This window comes from Mytilus trossulus, chromosome 10 (assembly GCF_036588685.1).
Source record: "Mytilus trossulus isolate FHL-02 chromosome 10, PNRI_Mtr1.1.1.hap1, whole genome shotgun sequence".
Taxonomy (NCBI): domain Eukaryota; kingdom Metazoa; phylum Mollusca; class Bivalvia; order Mytilida; family Mytilidae; genus Mytilus; species Mytilus trossulus.
In genome coordinates, this window is record NC_086382.1 from 44,938,187 (window position 1) to 44,961,619 (window position 23,433).

A 23,433-nucleotide genomic window follows, 5' to 3' on the forward strand; every position below is an offset into this window, starting at 1 on the left:
AAAAGAAAAGTCATTTTGTTATAAACAGAAATGTTTTAGTAAACAGTAAGCATGTTTTTATGTCCACCTATTTTCATGTGATTCAATGAGAGAAAAAACAAAATTTTAAGGTGGGATATCTATAAATACCCTTATTGTCTTTCCTTGACGGAGTCCAAAAACAAGACATATGTATGCTGTTTCCAGCATCGGCATAGCTTGTGTAAGATGTTGAAGTATTGTTATTTTGCAATTTGCATAATCAAAATTACAAAAAGGCGAGACATATCTACGTGATAACAATTTATTTTACTTATAACAGTCATTAATTTTGCATTAATTATAAAGTTAAACATTCGATTTAGTATTGAAATTTGCAAATTGTTATAAATTTACTAAATCTTCATAACACATCAATGATATACATTTGCTTAAACTAGTACATGAATTATAATGCAAATATGAAGGAAAATTTTATTGTCACTTGACATTTATAATATCTGTTGCAGCCTGCTGTTGAACAAAGTATGTCTGTGGGGTCATCTATGCCAACCACACCCTCATCACAAAGCTCCACCCAGGGGCAGACCAACTTTAGATTCTCTCCACAGTTAGAATCTACACCACAGATGAATGGCCATAGTTCAGGTAAGACTATTTCAAATACTACATGTGTGTTGTCTCCCTTGTTTGAAAGCTCTGTTTTTATGTTGTCTCCCTTGTTTGAAATTCTGTATGTCATAATGTGTGTTGTCTCCCTCGTTTCACGTTGTTAAATGTATCTATAAAATAAACATTTTCAAGGCCTTTTCTCAATTTCAGAAGAATTATTTATTATTAATTTCTTTGAAACAGACAATATTTAAAGTCAAATTTTAAAAGATGCTCATGGCTAAATGTTTTGAAAGGCAAATTCATCTTAGAAGTTTTAGAAAGAAAAAAAGATGTGACAAGAGACTAATGATTGGGCCTTAATCTAAAATTTAATTAGATATTATTAATATTTCAGATTATAGAGAAGATGCATCTGATCTCAGTGAAATTGTATCAAACAGCAGTTATAACACACCTAAAGGTATGGTTCAAAAATTCTCATGATTTTTCCCTCAGGAGTGGGTCTCATTGGGGTCTAAGCGTGATGCGGGATTGCCAATTTTTCTTAAGTGTGAAACGTGAAAGTCAAATTATTGTGTTGTGAAAATGGGAAATGAGGTCTTGCGGGACCCCGGAAATGACAAAAAAAATTAGTTTTGCTTATACACATAGTGTAAGCGGGATACGGGAATCTAACAAAACAATAAGCAGGATCCGGAATTTGGACCCCCCAATTAGACCCTCTCAGGAGAGGTGGGTTATATTTCCAATTAAGATGTATATTAAACTGCTTTAGTGTACTGTACTGAATCATATTCTCTTTAAAACCATCAAAGCTAGAACTTTTAACTCTGGAATCATTCCATCAATTGTGTTGTCTTAAATACATTTAAAATAATTATATGGTCTTCAATGATTATCACAAACACATCAGTTATGGTACATCTTTAAAACAAAATTACATGAAGTTGTTTTGATAGTATTGCAAGTTTAGCAAAATATAAAGTGGGTTTATGACTCAATATGATGCCACTTATAGGAATTAGATTGAGCTCAAATAAAAATAAATTATTTAAGCAAAGGTTTTCAGGAACACACACACAAAAAAAAGGTTAAGTAAATGAAAAACAGCAAGACAAAAGATATGGGATAACAAATAATTATACTTATTTCTTTTTTGCCAGAAACATTCCAAAGTCATTAGATCAGGTCTTACTTGAAATTTATAATTATTGTTTCCTCTCTAAGATATAACAAATATAAAATGTTATACTATATAATGACAATAGGAGTTATGAGCAATAAGTGTACCTGATATAAAAAAGAAGATGTGGTATGATTGCCAATGAGACAACTGTCCTCAAAAGACCAAAATGACACAAAAATGAACAACTATAGGTCATGCTACGGCCTTCAACAATGAGCAAAGCCCATACTGCATAGTCAGTTATAAAAGGCCCTGATCAGACAATGTAAACCTATTTAAATGAGAAAACTAACGGCCTTATTTATGTAAAAAAATGAACGAAAAACAAATATGTAACACATAAACAAACCACAACCACTGAATTACAGGCTCCTGACTTGGGACATGCACATACATAAATAATGTGGAGGGGTTAAACATGCCACACACCAACAATTTAGTCTTGTAAAAAATAACCATCTAGAGATCAATAGTCAGTGTTTCAATAGAATATTTTATGAATTGATACATAGTTATTTTTAAATATTTTCCTCTAGGTAATGTATAGAACATTAAGGATATTTTCACCTTAGTCCATGTTTATTTTAGATTTTATCATGAATTTTTAAATACTTTTTTTTTAGGTAAAAGCAACAATGTTGGTAACCTATTCCAGTCAGCAGGTGAGATAGGTAAAGAACTGGAGACATTGGTGACAGTAATGACAGATGACAGTGCTGAAGATGATGTCAAACATTAAAAGTACATCTGACCCTTCAATGAGACAATCTTCCGAACCAATGGACAGGTCTTGATGGCCATTTCATATCCTGATCTAGGTCTGGGACAGTTCTATGATCCCACTGATGCTATTAAGATGACTTTTGTCAATCTAGGGTTACTGTTCCTGAACTGTGTCGCTATAAACAAATATCTTTCAAAAGCAAAAATTTATGAACTAGGTTAAAGATAAGAATGCCAGCCTTTTTATTAACAGAAGAGAAATTTGTTTGTTAGAATTTATAATTTATGTTATTGTTTATTTTATGTTGCCATATGACAAGAGTTTGTTTTGAAAGTATCAAAAAAAAGATATCTATAAGGTTAACATCTTTTACAGACAGCCCCTATTTTATCTTAATATGAATTTTAAATTATCCCATATGACATGATATTTTATTGCCATCATGTCATAAAATTTACTCACTACCTCAATTTCAGTTAAAGACTCTTAAATTAGTTTTCCTAGTTTTGAAGTGCATTTAGTATTCAGTTTAGATTTTAGCTTCAGTTATTAGAATAGAAAAATTGAAAAATTGATCATGAATATAATTGATAGAATAAAAACATCAATTAGATGTATGCAGAAAATATATAAAACAAATCACATACTCAAATTGGATCCAACATTGTTTTATTTCATCCACATTTTTTAAAGCCAATAATGACTGAAGTTGATAATTTGTTGACACATCATAACTTTTTGTCCATTGAACAATATCAGTATAGTTCATATCTTGATATGTGATTACAAACAATAACATATAATTGACACTGTCAACTTACTTCTGTAATGTCAAATAATCAGTTACAATCTACTATGTCATCAACATGTCATAAGAAACAATATCAGTACAGACTTTCATTATAATGTCTACATACAGTTGCTTATGTTAATGACATGTCATCACACAAACAACTACATTGTTATTGTTTAATTGGCCATTTCAGAATCTAAAGCATCATGGGTAATTTCATTGTTCGTACCCCAAAATGAAAATAATGTTACGTCATTGGTTGAATTTCCATTGTTTATAATGTTTTATACCAATTAAAACGCTTTGGTGTATGCTTTTGAAAATATTACCCAGGATGCATTAGATTCTGATCATGAAACGGCCAATTCTTCATGTCAAGACCGTGTTTTCAAAAGTTTGAATGTTACAAACATATAAATTATAACCTGATGATTGATACACCTGTGTTCTGAATAAGCACTAGTTATTTATTGTCTGGATGAATTAGTATGGTTTAATGTGCGGAAGGAACATTTTAATTTATGTTGTTATTTTTATTGATAATTATACAATCTGTCAAGAAGAAAGATCAAAGTGTCCCTCATCAGATAACTCAATACTGCTGTAATGATAAGTTCTTGGAGAAAGAGAATGCTTAATGAAACCTTAACTTATTATATATGTATCAACTTCATATCATTCCCAAATACCTTCTTTCACTCTAATGACATCATGTCCTGAACATGCATAATTGCTTCTGGACGTTAAGCAACCACCAATCAATCATTCAATCTTTGCAGTGAGGGTAAACTAAGTGGCATTGTTCATTACCTTGTCTTTTCAAACCTGAAATCAAATACATGTTAACCAATTTTCTTACAAGGATCAATTTTATGCTAATTTTAGTAATACCTGTTTAAAAATGTCAGGTATAGAAAATTATGCTTGTGTAGAACTTGGGTTACACTGAGTCATGGTCATCTGCATGAAAACATATTAATTTTAAATCCGACATCTTATTAGATATCTACATTAAATTCTGTTGTGAGAAAATTGGTAACTATACAAAATGTATATGGTTTCAGTTGTAAAAATCCCCAACAACACATAATTAAAGTGTTCAGCTATTTATTATATCTATATAAGTTGACTACATTTGTTCATTATAATTTGTATATTTTGTTAATGGTGCTATGAGTCAAGATTTGTTGTTCATGTCATTATATTATTTGTTTATTCATCAATTAAAATAATAACATTTGTCCATAATTATATAAGTTCTTGAATAAGAGAACAATTTGTAAATTCATGAAATGGTTGTGCTTTTTTCATTTTAATTATTTATCCTTATTATACTTTGATTATTTTGTTAATTATATCTCTTTTTTCAATGTTTTAGTTTTGTTTTATCAACAAGGTTGTACACAGTTACAACTTTTATTTTTTTCAAAATAAATCTCAAGCAATTTGCTATAAAATGTCAAATATTCATTTATTCATAATTTTGAAAAAAGAATATATTATTCTGCTGATATAGATATTTGATTGCATGAGAGAGAATTTTAAATTAATTTTAACGAAAAGGCATTTCTCTGTTCAATTGATGTGTTCAAATGATAAGAATTTAGAACCTTTTGAAAAAACAAGGTCTTACAATAACCACATATATTCCAGTGACCTACAGAAATCTTTTTGTTTAATACATGTACTGATACTCTGACATATTGTGAGCACATGTATAATTATTTACAAAAGAGTTGTATGTTATTCATACTTCAAACTTAGTCAAGCTTTACAATACATAAAAATATAGATTTATACAATGCAAAGAAGCAAATACATATATTTAAGAAATTATCTGGAGTTGTTGTTTTTATACGACCGCAAAAATTGGAAATTTTTGGTCGTATATTGGTATCACGTTGGCACCGTTGTCGTCTTTGTCTATAACTTAAGTTTAAGTAAAAAGAAATCTATGAAATTTTGACACAAGGTTTATTTTGTGCTTATTCATTAAGGACAACAAAGGGTTGAGGTAAGGAACTACAACAATACTGGAAACAAACAAACTTATATCTAAATGTCACTTTCAGCATTGTGGTGATAAAAAAAAGTGCAGACAGACTGCTTACAAATTATAAATCACGTCTAGACAAACTGTAGTTAGATATGTGTTTCAGCCAACTAATAACTAAATGGACAAAAACAAAAAGTCAGGCATACAACTGATGAAAATTAAAATCACAAAAAAATTAGCTTTGAGGAACATCAAGACCCTAATCAAATTGCAAAATCAAAAGCACAATCACATTAAACAAATGGACAACTGTCATTTTCCTGACTTCGTACAGGCAATTTTTATGCAGGAAATGGTGGTTTAGACCTGTTGAGTTATAATATCAATCAATCTAAAAACAAACAAATATGTCGCAAAGAAGCACAAAAAGGCATTCAGACTACTGAGATAATGAAACCCACATAATGATCTCCTTCTTTATAAGTTCATATACACCTCTGATAAAATCATATGCAAGAAAGAACAGTTATATATAATAATTAAGAAACAACACAAACACCACTAAAAACCAGGAGTGAAATCAGGTGCTCCTGAAGGGTAAGCATTTCCTGCACTGTATACGGCATCCGTCATATTATTTCTTTGTTCAGTTCGGAAATGATGGAAGGTTATTATGACTGAGGAAGAATATCAGATATGATTTCTGACACAATTTTGTCATAATGGCCAATCAGCTTATGATGGCGACCGTAAACTTTCTTGAGGGATGACCTTAATTTGATCGATTCATAGCCCTGTCATAGCAACTTTTGAGAAAGCAGTATTTCTTGTTCAACAAAATCAACGTACTTTGAGCTTGCTTTAGAGTAACTTAACAATTGAGACACATATACTCCATATGCTGGTACCGCTGGGATGTTACTACACAGAAATGGAAAGTTGACCATAGGAAAATTAAAATCATCGTGTTTGTCATAAATTTTGGTATTCAACATACCATCAGTAGTCATTTCGAAAAAAAAGGTCTAAATATGAAGCAGATTTATCTGTGTCGGTAGCATCTTTAATTTCAAGTTCACTTGGATATATTAAATGTTCGTGATCACTGAATCTATTATTATTAAGAGACTACATAATCAATATACCAAAAGGTGAAATTAAAAGACTTGACTAATTTCTGTTCTCCTTTCTGTACAAGCCCTTGTATTAATTCTGCTTCATAGGAATTTAAAAACATATCTGCAAGTAGAGGAGCGCAATTGGGATTCCAATAGTCTGTTGGAAGACCAAACCTCCAAATTCAACAAATATGTTGTCAATTAAAAACTTCAGCATGGCCGTGATATCCTTGTAGGTATATCTTAACCTTGACTATGATTTTTCACAAAGTAAGCTGAACTCCAGCCAAAAACTAGATATTTAAAACGTCTATTGCCCTTTTTGTTAAAGAAGCATAAGCTGACGAGCTCTTTCATTCGAGCTTTATGTTGGAATTGTGGTATAAAGAGTTGAAAAATCAAAGGTTTTAATGCTGGTACAATGTTTTAATGATTGAGATGGTAAATTCTCCAATAATTCTTGAATTATTCAGTATCCACATCTGATTAACACTACTTCTTGAATATGCCATTTCGGAATATTTCTGAAGTCCTTCTTTGATGGCAGTAAGCACTTTAGAAAGAAGAACCTGCTATATACCTTTCCTTAAAAGGATTCTTTGGAATCCATTATAAGGATGGAAGATTAACACCAAAGGAGATTAGAACCGATTTGTGGTTTTCCAGGGTCTTCTGCTTCGTAAGTGTACTTAGGGTATATGTAGGATTTCCAAGTGTGTTATTTATCCCCAGTTCCTTAATCAAGCAGTCAATGTAGTGTTTCTTGCAAACAAAAACAATATTGTTTGAGGCTTTGTTATCATTGATATTTTAGCTTTCCAATTGTGAACTTTCAATTTCTAAGTCACAACATTCCAGCCTTACCTGCATACAGGGTATATATCGAGGCTCATATATCTCCCAATTGATACGATATTATCGTGCTTGTCATAATTTTCTTGATAGAGGGTTGCTGCTCACAAGGAAGCTTTTAAATTAAGAGTTCCAAATGGTGAAGTTGAAATCATCTCTTCGTAAATTTTACGGACGACATCACGGGCGAGTTGGTTATGGAATTACCGTTTCACAAATGATATCGGATATGTTCCTTACGTCGTAACTACAATCCCCTTCCCTTTCATAAATATGACCTACCAAATAAGACTATTTACCAGATTTGTTATAACATGAGCAACACGACGGGTTTCACATGTGGAGCAGGATCTGCTTACTCTTCCGTGGCACCTGAGATCTCCCTTAAGTTTTGGTGGGTTTGGTGTTGCTTATTCTTTAGGTTTCTATGTGGTGTCATGTGTTCTATTAGTTCAGTCAATCTAGCATAAATTTGACACTAACCTCGAAGTAATTGCAACAGAAGATTTTAAAGTTTTAATCTTTAGCATTATAGCCAAAACACAGAGGAAAAGAGTCCCATAAAGTCTTACTTGAGAAAAACTAAAAAAAATGTGATTTTAAAATTCCTATGGAGATTTTAAGGGAGATAACACTGCAAAAAAGGCAGAAATATCAATACAAATTGGTCCAAAATTATAACTTTATCGCCTCTATTCAACAGCATGTATTGATTCTTGGTAGTTTAGCTGAATTTAGCGTATAACAAACAACTCTTAAGGTGTATTTATATCTTTTATCAAGCTACAACCTAGATTTTATAATTGAATTTCATTAGTTGAATTACAAGATATTTAAGCATGTCAAGGTAAAGAATCTCAAATTGAATAAAACAAATGCAGCATGTATTCTTCTTTTTGTGGTTTAAAGATTCTTTAAACAATGTAAATGCTGAACAAATAAAACTAACAGATATAAACAATACCAAATATTCACATTATTTTTTCAAAATGGTCACAAAGCCATAAATTTGCAATTTCTTTAATGAAAAATGTGCACAAAAAAATAAAACTACCCATAGCACTTCAGTTTTGTACATTTCATGAGTAGAAACTTATATAATATAGTCAAATACGAACTTATATCCCTATCATGGTTTACATGAATTTTATGAAAATTAAACAAAAATTGACAAGAAAGACTCATTTTTGCGGAGTTATCTCCCTTTCAAATGTTAATTTCCACAAAAAATTTAAAATGCCAAAGTTTTCCTCAAGTAAGATTTTATTGGACTTTTTTTCTGTGTATATTTGGGGCTTAATGCTATAGATTAGAACTGAAACATTTTAAATTGCAATTAGTTTGAGGTTTGTTTCTACGTTGACCTATACTCTATTGACACCCCATAAGTCAAGCCTAAGTTTATTTTTTTCGATTTATGAGTTGAATGTCACTCTGGTATCTCTCTCCTCTCTTTGATATTAATGACATTGTAATCTGTAATAGTAATGACATTGTAATTAATGATAGTAATGACATTGTAATTAATGATAGTAATGACATTGTAATCATTGATCGTAATGCCATGGAATGACATTGTAATCAATGATAGTAATGACATTGTAATCAATGATAGTAATGACATTGTAATCAATGATAGGAATGACACTGTAATCAATAATAGGAATGGCATTGTAATCAATGATAGAAATGACATTGTAAGAAATGATAATAATGACATTGTAATAAATAAAGACAACAACAGCTTTATATATGTCCGATGTGAATGCCTTCAAGGCACCAAACCCTTATTCCTTTCCAGGAAGAAATCACAAGAAATTGTATAAAAAGATTACTTTGTAGTAAGACTTTCATTACACCAAAGTAAAATACTTAACCAACACAACTTGTGGGACGGGACTACTTAAAAATTTGTAATGTGAGCAAGCAATTTGTTTATAAGTGGACAACATCAAATCAAATAATTACGATCAGAAAGACAGCAGGCAACACAAAACTGCAGAACATTATATGAAGCAACACGAACGGTTTTGCTTCATGTTATCTTTACAGGTTTACGATCACATTCCAAACTGACAGCAAACTTAACTCTTCAGTGCTTACAAGTAATTTGAATACTAGATGATGATTGGTGTTTGTCCCCGGTCTTACCATATCATAAACAGATTCGAAAATCATTGCTACATTTAGGAAAAAAATCTTAATCTGGTCACATTGTACAAGTGAAGAATAGTTTGAACTTTAAAGGAACGTAAACAACTAGCCAGGCACATGGAAAGTAACCTCCAAAAACCACACCAAACATGAAATCAAACTTGTCGTGTGACTGGGTCAAAGTGAGAACCTGTCGCACCTTATGATGTCATAACAAGTAAAGAATAAGCTGTTAACAAATATGTAATACTGGTAACTTATATAACTTGAAAAAAGGGAAATTTACAATAAGAAAATCGGTGTTCTTTCTAAAAAAAAAATGATAGTTGAGAAAAGAATTACATGCTACTCGATCTGTGGCATCTTTATTTCAATTACACTGGGATCAGATAGATGCGAGTAATTAAGGCGATAATAACTAACATATGTTTAACCCTCGTCACAAATATTGCAGCTATTCCATTGGAGATATAAAATGTTTAAAGAGAATGCGAAGTTAAAGAATACTGATGCTATGTTTTTACCTTTTGAATTTTCGAGCTTGATTGATTGATTGATTGATTGGTTGCTTAACGTCTAGTGGCAAATATTTATTGCATGTTCAAGACGAGAACAAGATTAACAATACATACAATAGGTATGTCTTCTAATATATGCCTTTTGGATGAAGATCGGGGAATTTTGAACTGCCACTTAAAAATATGGATATTTTGGACAGGGACAGAAATTTTGCCATGCAGCAGGCCACCTACGGACCACTCAACGAGTTGTTACAAAATTTCTTAATATGCAGAGAACGTTGTACTCTCATTACAAGAGCCATAGGATTTAACGTCCCCATTCTAAAAGGACGTGGCTGTATTTGTAGTTCAAAAGTTTATTACATCAATTACGACCACAACAGCTATACTTACCCTGGCAGCTAGTAATACACTACTCGATTGTGAAACCCTCATGATAGAAATAAAAGGAAACAAAAAATGTTAGAAACAAAAATACAAACATGTACATAAGAGCGTTTCCTTTATCCTTAAATTCGATATATGTATCTACGTTGACATATACTGTTGACACTCTATAAGTCCAGGAAGGAAGACCTTCCCTGCCGTTGCATGGTCTTTTGCAGATTTCTTTTGGGTGCCCCATGTCTGTTGACGTTGAACAGCTTCTACCTCTACAGTTCTACTCCAGGTAATATAGGGTCTTCCTCTCTTTTATTTACCTGGGGTGCAGTCTGTGTTATTCTATCTCTCACACAACTCGCCGATGACATGAGCGACTCAACTTCTGCATCTATATAACATAGAAGTGGTCAAATATTGCTACCATCTTGCGACAAGGTTCTGGTTTGAACTTTTCTGTGTTTCCAGTTTCGCAAAATCCTTCACAGGCATTTGATGTAAAACAAAACAAAACAAAAAACTCCGAGGAAAATTCCAAACGGAAAGTACTTAAACAAACGTCAAAATCAAAAGCTGACACACATCAAACGAATGGATAACAACTGTCATATATTCGTAACTTGGTACAGACATTTTCTTGGTGGATTAATCATTGTTTATAGCTAGCTTATTCTCTTACTTGTATTAAGATATTGACAACGACGTGTAAACAAAACAAGCGTATATACCAATTTAATAATTAAAAAGGTAAAAAATAGTGGTACAGCAGTCAAAATTTTATTATAGTCTTAATCACTTAAAAAACAAGCAAACATGTCAACAAAGATCAACAAAAAAGCATACCAACAAAATCGGAAAAGAAGAATACAAACAATTACCACAGCAAAAAAGTTTGTAGGTCGTGATGTAGGTTGCCATACGCCCAAAATCTAATCCATACGAAAGTACAGACAAGACACAGCTATTGTTAAGTTTGCTAATGATGATCAACTGTCTGGATCTCTATACAACCTGAATTATTGATGAGCTGCCCTTTGGTTAGTTGCAACCCTTTTTGTCAGGCTCTATTCCAGCAGCGATATGTACAGTGCAAAGTTATTTGAAGGTGTCAATATGGTTTATTTTCTATATATTCAATAAAATTGACCCTTGATCGTTGGTTTACATTGAGTATCATGATTTCAGTTTGTCCTACTTATTTATGTAGTTCTGTGGTCTTATTTTGAAAATGTAAGTGTGTATGAAACATTCATACTAGGTCGTCAGCAAAATCACGGTCTCCAAATTAGTTAGCATGTCGCATATTATGCTTCTGTGTTTTTAACAGATGCTTGTCACATCATCCATAGATTAATAAGATGTTTTGGTATGACATACCGGTAATTGATGATTTGGCCAATATTACCTGTCCTAGGACAAAAATCTGCTTTCTATTTTATGACTTCATCAGCATAATTTGCATTTTGTCTAATAATAATTTTTGCCATGATGTTGAATTGCATGGAAGTAAGTGGGACGCCGAACCAGTTTTTTAATATTTCATATGATTTCTGCATTCAGATTGAAGATATTATGTAGCCTTTGTTAGTTTCTAGTGTACTGGAATTGTGAGTCTGCTATCATAAGGAATTCTGTAGAAGTTTCTATTAAACCATTAATTAAAATGTTCCGCTCCATCTATCTTTTTTTGTTGCCTTTTCCGTTTTACAATTTCCAAATCTTGTCTTTTACCGGAATATATTTCTTTGCTTTAGCCACTAATACTTTTATTGTTTTTATTCTGCATTTCTTTTAATGATAATAGTATACCATAAGTTACAAGTATGATCCAATTTTACGTGTCTGAATTTGTTTAAATCTAATATACTCGTCTGCACAATAAGCGGTATTTTTAACCATTGAACATCAGTTGCTTTCGCATCTTCTTCATCTATTTGGTTGTCTAAAGAGAAAAGAGGGACGAAAGATACCATAGGGACAGTCAAACTCACAAATCTTAAACAAACTGACAACGCCATGGCTAAAAATGTAATAGACAAACAGACAAAAATAGTACACATGACACAACATAGAAAACCAAAGAATAAACAACAGGAACCCCACCAAAAACTAGGGGTGATCTCAGGTGCTCCGGAAGGGTAGGCAGATCCTGCTCCACATGTGGCACCCGTCGTGTTGCTAATGTGATAACAAATCCGGAAAATAGTCTAAATCGGTAGGTCACAATCATGAAAGGGAAGGGGATTGTAGTTACGACGTAAGGAACATATCCGATATCATTTGTGAAACGGTTATTCCGTAACGGTCAACCAACTCGTGATGGCGTCCGTAAAATTTTCGAAGGGATGATTTCGTTTTCCTCTTAAGTTCAGTATTTTTGTGATTTTTCTTTTTTCAACTTCACCATTTGGAACTCTTGGTTAAATGGCTTCTTTGTGAGCAGCAACCCTCTATCAAGAAAATCATGATAGGAAATGCAAGCACGGGAATATCGTATCGATTGGGAGATATATAACCCGTATGAAGGTGCTGCTGGAATGTTGCTACCTAGAAATGGAAAGTTCACAATTGGAAAGCTGAAATCATCTCTTTTGTCGTAAAGTTTTGTTTTCAACCGACCCTCATTGTCAATTTCTAGATGTTAGTCAAGATATGAAGCCGACTTAACTTATCTGTAGTATCCTTTATCTCTAGTTCTATGGGATAGATGCGTTCCACATAGTCACCAAATTTTGGATTATTTAGTGAAAGAATATCATTTATATAGCAGAAAGTAGAGTTAAAGGATATTGCTAACTTTTTATCTTTCTTCCTAAGAAGTTTCTGCATGGAGTCAGCCTCATGATAATAAAGAATAAGTTGGCAAGTAGAGGGGCACAATTTGTTCCCATTGTAATGCCGACAGTCTGTTGAAAAACACGCCCTCCGAACGTAACAAATATGTTGTCAATCAAGAAATCAAGCATCTTGATAATATCAGTTTCAGAGAATGTTTTGTTTGCATCAGAGTGAACCTTTACAAAGTAGGATTTTCCCCCTCCCTAAGACAAGATACTTGTATCTACGTTGGCCATTCTTTTTTATGAAGCAAAGCAATACCAACTCTTTCAATTTGTCTTTTAGTTTGGAATGTGGAATACTTGTGTAAAAAATAGAAAAGTCAAATGTTTTAATACTGTTACAAGATGAAAGAGAGTTAGGTTGTATGTACTCTTTGGAATTTTTAAGTATTTACATCTGATTCACGCCACCTCTAGAATAGGCAGTTTCACAATATCTTTGAACCCCGTCTTTGATTGCTGATAAAATAGATGTTAATAATTTTGATAGAGGTTTCGTGGAGCACTTGGAAAACCTAGCAATATACCGTTGTTTGTAAGGACAGTTATGTAGTTTAGGTATCCAATACAGTGATGGAAGATCCAGTTCTTCATCTTTGGTTGAAATTTCAAAGGAACATAGAACAAACCTATGATTATCCAGGATTTCCTCTTTGGTAAGTGTCGTGAGGGTATACTAGTATGTTGAGTTTCCAAGTGAATTGTCAATACCGAATTCGTTAATCAAGCAATTAATGTAATGACTTTTACACACAAAAACGATGTTATTTTGGGGCTTTATCTTCGGAGACAACAACATATTTGTCATTGAGGTCGGAAAGGTGTTTGGAGAAAAGATGGAATCATGATCTTTTTCTTATTGATGTTGTATACACGTGTTTACTATGTTCTCATACATTAAGGTTTGTTTCTCAAACTTATCCAATTTTTATTTTAGTAAACTTGATATTGCGATTATTGTGAGCTGTTAAAATTTAGCATTCTTTTAAAGTTATGTGGGCCTGCTTCTATTTGAGTCTGACTATAATGAGCCTGTTGTAAAATGGCATGCATTACATATATCTATTGGTGGCCTTCTGCTGTTTTTCTGCACTTTGATTGGGTTGTTGTCTCTTTGCCACAATCCCCATTTCCACTCTCAATTTTGTGGTGGATATCGTCATGCTTCTCTTCAATATAGTTCTTACCCATTCGTTACCTATATACCGTCTAAACGAGAGTAAAGCGTAGTTTCTCCCGTTTTTGTTGTTTTGTCTCAGTCTTTCTACTGCTATCAGTGATGCCTAAATTACGAAGAATATGTTTGTAACACGCATTCTGCAAATTTCTCAGTGGATAATCATGTACGGACGTTGCGGGGTCCAATTGAGCATTACCATTGGCATTGTAATGGGCCTCCAGATTCTTGTTAGTTTCCTCTTGGCTTTTGCTGTCAACATTCAAGCTTTACCTCTCCTTCACCTTATCTTTCGCTGCCAACATCCATGCTTGTTACGCATTTGTATTTTTGTTGTCCCTCTGGTATCTTTCACTTGTCTGCCACAGCAGTGAAAACAATTCTTCACAGTTGTGAAATAGATTTCTTGCATGTTAGGGTTATTAGCTCGAAGCTCAATCTACTACATTGATGGTCGGATTAGTTTGACAGTACTTCCCTTCACTAAATCAATCGCTGTATAAAAGCTTATTAGAACTAACTTACTATTTTATGTATTGGTTATTTACATAGCCGTTAACATTTAATGAGCCGTCATCAATGAATAAGGGCTATTTTCTCCTATGCCAGTAGAGGCCCTCATATGAAAATACACAAAAAAAGTGTAAACAAACCTACATCATAAAAAAAACTTAGATATAACAGTGGTATGTTTAAAGATATTGTTGGTCCCTTAATTGGATATTTGGATCTAAGTTGGTCGTTGTTATTTAATGTTGTGTGAAACTAATTTGGATTAAATCTAAATCTTATAATCTGTCATTACTGAAGAGTCCTTTTAGAATGAGAAGTTCTTGTGTAAAGGGAGAAAAAATCTTTTTTCATATCATCGAGTGTTTCTATGACTGTTTGTCCTCACATTTATTCGATCGTTACCACAAAATTTGAAAATCTTTGCGAAGAGTATGATTCCAACAGCAAATATGCTAAAAATGATAACATTAAATGCTGGACTTTTTTTTTACAAACAAAACAACTACAACTACAAAAATCAATTTATAGACAGTTGACATTCTAATGGGTACTAATAGTTATTTCAATTTCAATTTAAATATTTAATTTCACTACCAGTTATATTGAAGATGTCATGTCATTCAACAACTCAAATTTTATAGTGTGCTTGCATCTCAAGTATACTAGAATACTAACCAACTCATATACTGACACAAATCGATCTTATTTTTAAAATGGTAATGTATATGAAACATTCATCCTAAGTCTTCAGCAAAATCAGGTCTTCAAACTGACTTATGTGTCCCTATGACAACTGAACCCAGTTGTCAGCACTTCAAGGTATGGTCTTCTTTTTTTTTTTATATATATTTAGTGTTTCAAAAGTATGAGTTTTTCGAAATACTAAGGACTTTCTTATCCCAGGCATATATTACCTTAACCGTATTTGGTACAACTATTTTGAATTTTAGGTCCTCCATGCTCTTCAACCTTTTTACTTATTTGACTATTTTGATATGAGCATCACTGATGGGTCTCGTGTAGATGAAACGCGCGTCTGGCGTATTAAATTATAAGCCTTGTAACTTGATAAAGACATTTAGACTTTTAACTAGAATGTGTGACAAACGTTTTTATTACACCTTTTAGATAAATTGAAATGTCCACTTCTCAGCATGTAAAACATATTTTATTCTTTAATGTATGTAAAACAAAGAATGAGGATTGATAATTTGACTTGTAACTGCAATAATGAGAAACCTTGTTATACAGAAATAAATATAAGACAGTTACCATGCTAAACATTATTTCTCAACAGTAAAGCAATTTCTTTAATACTTATTAAATTTATTTGGAAAAAAACGGTGATCAATACCTTTCAACAATTATCACATATGAAACAGTATTAGCTATCCCTCCCGGAGCACCTGAAATCACCTCCGATATTTTATGTTGTGGTATATAGAGTTGTGTTTGTCCTTTTGGTCGTTATTCGTTATTGTTAATTCGTTGTCGACTGTTGAGTAAACATATTCCTTTGGTATCTTCCATCTATCTTTCACACCGTCCTGGAGTATACGATAGAAATATACCTGAAGTTTGAATTGTTGTTAGCCATGCTAACGTCAGATGCAAATAAGTAAAGACCAGGTACTTTATTTCTTTAAATGCACTTTCTCACACCATGATTCATGTAAGTATCACAAGTTTACCCGGTATTTTTTTTTATAAAGATTCTGAATTTCGCGAATAAATTATCCACATTTTCCCATAAATCTTACAAGTTCCTATTTTGGACAGTATTCTTGAAATCAGCAATCGTTTTGCCAATGACATGATTGAATCTAATTGATCTTTATCAATGCTCAAATATGGTTAAGTGGATATACCAAAATTAAAATTAAGCTAGGATAAGTAATATACTTTGATCTAAACATTCTGTCATATTTTCTGTAAATGTTTTTTCTACCTATCACTATGACTGATACGATCTAATTAGACAAAGTTAAAAAGGAATTTTAGCATCATCAAAAAAGAATTTAGTTATCGTACTGCCAATGTCTGAAAAAGTACAAGGAATCTCATGCAGTTTGAAATGTTGTCTGGAATTATCATGCAAAAAGTAAAAATTACAAAAACACTGAACTCCGAGAGGAAAATTCAAAAAGGAAAGTCCTTAATCAAATGACAAAATCAAACGTTCAAACATTTCAAATAAATGAATAAAAACTATCATATGCCTGAATTGGACATGCATTTTCTTATGTAGAAAGTGGTGGATTTACCCTGGCTTTATAGCTAGCTAACCTATCACTTATAATACAGTAGCATCAAATTCAATTATATAACAACGATGTGTAAACAAAATAAACAGACACAATATGTAAAAAAGTCAAAAATAAGGCTACAGCAGACAACATTGTGTTATATTCTTAATAACTATAAACACAAAGAAATACGTTCTAATGAAGCACAAAATGACATGTAGAAAACGCACATTATCAAAAATGAAAGAAAAGAATACACAAATTTAGAATAGCACAATAACACAATTACGGAATGTATAAGTACAGAGCCACGACATATGTATCAAAATATCCTCACCTATGACATAGACGAAATTCTTTTACTTTGATGGACCAAATTCACATTAGGCTAGACTAATAGTTAAATAGCCTTCACAAGTATTAGAAGCTATGATAATTTTCCTGACAAATTTATGTAATGCAGCAGCTGAGTTTTTCGTTCCAACTAGCAGACACACTTTATGTTAGGGGAAATAATAATCTACTAAGATGACAAATGTACTGAAAAAACCTTCACTATATATTAAAATTGAGAATGGAAATGGGGAATGTGTCAAAGAGACAACAACCCGACCAAAATAAAAAAACACAACAGCAGAAGGTCACCAACAGGTCTTCAATGTAGCGAGAAATTCCCGCACCCGGAGGCGTCCTTCAGCTGGCCCCTAAACAAATATATACTAGTTCAGTGATAATGAACGCCATACTAATTTCCAAATTGTACACAAGAAACTAAAATTTAAATAATACAAGACTAACAAAGGCCAGAGGCTCCTGACTTGGGACAGGCGCAAAAATGCGGCGGGGTTAAACATGTTTGTGAGATCTCAACCCTCCCCCTATACCTCTAACCAGTGTAGAAAAGTAAAAGCATAACAATACGCACATTAAAATTCAGTTCAAGAGAAGTCCGAGTCTGATGTCATTCAATGGAAACAAAATGCATAGGATCATGGATAGGATAAGAACCGGATTCTGTCAAAGTCTTTTTCGTCACTTTGGTGAAACAATCACGATGGTCTGATTATATACATTCCGTCATAGTGTTGTTGTGTTATGTTGAATTTTTGTGTTATTGTCTTTCGTTTTTGCTGGTGTGCATTGTCATTATGCTTTTTTATATTTCTTTGATTGTTTTTATAGTGATGTGGATTATAACATGTCGATCGTTGTATCCCTGTTTTTTGATATTTATGTCTGTTGTGTCTGGTTTTTTTTTTTGCTCATGCATAGTTGTCAATATAATGGATTTTTATTTACGACTGTCATACAAGTGAGATGTTTAGCTAGCTATGAAATCAGGTTTGATCCACTATTTTCTAAAAAAAAAATGCATATATCAAGTCAGGAATGCGCCAGTTGTTATCCATTCGTATGATGTGTTTGAGCTTTTGATTTTGCCGTTTGTTTAGGGACTTCTCGTTTGAATTTTTCTCGAAGCTGGTATATTTGATATTCTAGTTTATCATACCTTGTCCTTCATTAATTTTAATCAAAGTTTGAAATAACTTACTTTTCATTTTCCGGCGAAAAAACAAAACAAAAACCGAATACAAGTATCTTTGAAACTTCATTGAACTAGCATGTCACGAGTCGAATTAGTTATCAAAGGTACCAGGCTTATAATTTAATATGCCAGACGCGTGTGTCGTCTACAGAACACACATCGATGACGCTCAGATCAAAACAGTTAGAAAGCCAGACAAGTGTAAAGGTGAAGACCTAAAACTGGTATTGTTTCGCATTCTACGACTTGATAAAATAAGTTGGCTTTCGTCCGTATTAAAAATGTGGTTGTAGTTCATGTAATCCTGTGTATTTTCCAAATCGTGTACTAAGTATGCCTTTCTATCCTCTACGAAACGCTTGATCATAGATATGCAATATTTAATACGTTTTTTTTACTAAGGTCCTGATAGTAAAAGATTTATAGAATTATGTTTCGAATCTTTATCTTAACCATCTTCATCAATACTCGATATAAGTTAACAAAACTTATATCAAAGGGGTTGTTAAACGAAAAAAACAGTCATGCGTAAATAGTTTTTGGGTTCTGTAAATGTATCATTATATGGCAGTCCATTGTGCTGTCTTTTACTTGTCTGAACATATTTTTAATGTTCAGTTATCCAATTGATTTGTTTAAATATTCACACGTCTGTAACAGAATATTTTTTTTGCAAAAAATATAATAAAAATCTGGTCATACAGCTAAACCTCTCACTTGTATGATAGTTTCATATTACTACACCACACCGACGTGCGAGCAAAACAAAAATAAACAATAGATAAAAATGTCAAAAAAACAGTGTCACAGCAGTCAACACTGTGTTGTAATCTTAACCACTAGAAAAACAAGAAAATATGTTTAAAAAAATGCTTTTGACAAGCACATCAACAAAAACGAAAGACAAGAATAAAAAAAAAATATTATATCACAATGACGGGATGTTGACGATTTGAATTTTCGAGTTAGGTATTTTTATCATGTTACCATCTATATTAGTTCAATAGAGTCATTTAGTAGTAAATGGTAATTGAAGAACATCACCCAAAGCTATGTCGTTTTAACACCTATAGTCGACACAAAAGCTAGAAATATTCGTAAATATAATTATATACTGTAGAAGTGAACGATATTTTAGTCATATTAAAAGCGTTTTTGATCATTATAATGTTAAAGAACTTGAACATATCCTTTCATAAATACTAACCTCGGTTGTATATGCATTTCTTTTACATTTGGTACACATCTACAGCGTATTGTCGACGATTTCCATGATTGTTGATCGCGAGTTAATTTGAGTTTGTTACCAACGTTTACCGGATCTTTACATTGATAAACAATCAACACAGAATCAAAGAGCCATGGCAGTGAAAACAAATAGAATTGCTAGGGCGATGTCATTTTATAGTTTAATTTCTATTTAATTGAATGTGTTTATTAAATGTTTCTTAAACATTAGTTAAATGGCTTGCTGTATTTGATTTGTTCTTTAAGAATCGATTATTTCTGTTTACCTTCCAGAGCACACTTGTTTACATTTTTCATTACAGGTTTTCTTTTGCACTTGAATTGTGCGGTGCCCGAGTTAATATTGCTAAATTATCTGTTAATGCTCTCTGAATTGTTTTTTTCTTTCTTCTATAACATGGCACTTCTACTTGTTCTTTTTTCTAATATGCTTAAGATAATAACCGACAGTTTCAAATGCGTTATGATGTAGAAAATCGACCAGACGAACGAACAGTTTTAGTTACACTTGATTCTTATCAGTTCACCTACTAAAAATGGCAGCAACAGCCTTGACGATGTTTTGTATTAAGTATGTTAAATATTATTGTTCCTGAACTTATTCACAGCAGCACTCTAAGCCATTGTGCATAATAACATGGCCTATGTCACGTATGAAGCAGGTGTTCCGGAATTCACTTGTCTTCATTTGATTTTCATGTTATGTCATATGTCTTATTTGTCAGTATATGTAGTCGAGCTAATTTCCATTGCCCATGAATAAAGTATTGTGATGGTTCATATAGTTATGACGTCGTCACAGCATGCTTTAAAAACCTTCATTATCATGATGAAAATAATTATATGAATTTCAAGATAATATATTCGTGACAAAATAGTTATCAAGGGTATATAAATAAGTCACTGCTGTTTTCTTGTGCTGTCGCTAATACAAGATGTTCCTTTTTATTATGTGGTATACATATTGTAACCACATTTATATTTAATAGTTATCAAAGGTACATAAATAAGTCACTGCTATTTTCTTGTGCTGTAGCTAATGGAAGATGTTCCTTTTTATTATGTGGTATACATATTGTAACCACATTTATACTATGTATTTGTGCGACTCTCTCAGTAATGAGTGCTCTTGCATGTTTTTTGTGCTATATTCCTGTCATATATTTTTGTAAGTTAACCGAAATCATGTAACATCGCCATATACTGGAGGTTTGCCTAGCAATAAAACCTACCATTGATTATTAAAATGTCCTAAACCAAGTCAGTTATATGTCAGATGTTAACAAACAGTTCGTTTCTAAGTTTGTTGGCGTTTGTTTTTGTTGCACTCCAGTGCTTCTGCTGTTCCGTTGTTTTCCTCTTATAGAAGAGGGGCAAATTATATTAGAGGGACAGTCAATAATGATGTTTCCGACGATCGGTTTTAGTTTGTAATGCGGATGTATATCATATTACCTCGTGGATCCAAAATTCTGTCTTAATCCGCAAAGGGTGGTGATTAGGGAACTGGATCGGAATATTGGCAAGTGAACATGAAGTTATACTTGTGATTTTCTTGTTCTAATTTTTCAACACTCTTAACTTCGTTTATTCACTGTTAAAATTTCGTTAAAAAGGGGGAGCGTTGAGTTCTCTAGAGTTTTTGTTTTTGGAGGTTATAATTGTCTTTGTTCAATAGCAAATTCCAAAGGTATATTCTTATGAAGTTTGAAATCTCAACAAATAGAGTAATATGATCTAAAACCATATTTTCAAATCTACTATTATATATGCTCCAAGCAGCCTGATAAACTGTAGTGTATGCATACGTTTAACTTGTAAAATATTCGTTATTTTTTATCACTTGAAATGGTTGAAATGTTAGGTAAACTTCTGGACTGATATATTTAGAAAATATTAGGAAACTATGGTTCTGAATTCCCACTGGCATTTTTCTCAATTGATATTGATCAATGAATATCTATTTTTTTTCCTTGATAAAATTAACAATGGAAATGAGGAATGTGTCAAAGAGACAACAACCTGACCATAGAAGAAAACAACAGCAGAAGGTCACAAACAGGTCATCAAAGTAGCGATCTATTTATTAGTACAGAATCATAAGATGCTGATGATGATGATGTTGGATTGGTGGGATTGTTGGGTTATATCCAGTGGTAAATTAAATGCAGTTTCTGAAACAATTGGATTACTTCATAGACCAACACCATGCTTTTTCTCATGAATGCTCAATAATTAGTGACGAAGCAGGAAATACAAATTTTAAAGTATTTGACCTGGTAGCGGATCAAACTCACAACCTCTCATACTAAATAAAAGTATTTGACCTGGTAGGGGATCAAACTCACAACCTCTCATACTAAATAAAAGTATTTGACCTGGTAGGGGATCAAACTCACAACCTCTCATACTAAATAAATGCATACTATCAGAAGAACACCACAGTGATTCCAGGAACAGACAATGAAAACACAACTGAAGGAGAAAAACTATAATCACCAAAAAAACTGAACTCCAAGGAAAATTCAAATAAGGAAGTCCCTAATCAAATGGCAAAATCAATTGATAAAACACATCAAACGAATGGACAACAAATGTCATTTTCCTGACTTGGTACAGGCATATTCCTTTGTAGAAATTTGTGGAGTAATCCTGGTTTTATAGCTTGTTTGATACCTGTATGTCAGTCCTATAAAATTGCATTATATTGACAATGATGTGTGAACAAAACCAATAGATACAATAGGTAAACATGTCAAAAATAGGGGTACAGCAGTCAACGTTGTATTATTATCTTAATCACGAAAGGAGGACTTGGTAAAATATAATAAAAACAAGAGTTACATATTATTAGCATGGTTAATTACTTACTGTAAGCCATTCACCAAAATATATTTAGAAATACTGCTATATTTCATCTGAATCATACAAACATATACAACATGTTGACAACAATACATAAATAAAAGTCTCCTGTCACAATCACATTTTGTAAATAAAATAAATAATTTTATATTTGAAAAGGATTATTATTAAATATTTATGATTTATAGAATTGGTATGAAAACAATGAAATATTCTGGGTTCTTTGTCAATTGCATGGCCTTTTCTGAAAATCAAACTTTTGGATCATGTTTTGTAATTGTTTCTGAAAGACTCTTGGACTTAGTTAAAATTGTAACTTTGCTCCAAAATGTTTGAATAGGTGGATAAAATTATGAAGACCACAAAAACAGTAATTTATCTGAACAAAATTGAATATGTCTTTCGAATAACTTAATTCTAGGCAATAAGTGCAGGTTTAAATTTTGATGGAATTCTTTTTATTCAAAAACTTTCCCAATTGACTTGCTAGATGTGTACAAAACGTAGAAATTTCTGCAGGTTTAACTGACACTTGATTGTTGCATACATGTTAACACCATTAAGTGATATCACACCAGGGGTCGGAATTAGCGTTGGTCCGAGACAAGTAAAATTTGGGTCGGACCAGTACACTTTGTTAGGTGGTGTTCCGGTGGACCAGTGGAAAATTATCGATTAA

At 32.4% G+C, this 23,433-nt stretch overlaps 1 protein-coding gene across 4 annotated transcripts in view; it reads left to right on the top strand.

The window, feature by feature from the left end:
- LOC134687435 (dystrophin-like) overlaps positions 1-5,133 on the top strand; it is a 201,749-nt gene extending 196,616 nt beyond the window's left edge. For all 4 annotated transcript variants that reach the window (XM_063547729.1, XM_063547730.1, XM_063547731.1 and 1 more), the window contains 3 exons: positions 489-627; positions 989-1,054; positions 2,404-5,133. In XM_063547729.1, the coding sequence (XP_063403799.1) occupies positions 489-627; positions 989-1,054; positions 2,404-2,519 (321 nt within the window). In that variant the 3' untranslated portion in view covers positions 2,520-5,133. The remainder of the gene's footprint in view (positions 1-488; positions 628-988; positions 1,055-2,403) is intronic.
- The last annotated feature ends 18,300 nt before the right edge of the window (positions 5,134-23,433 follow it).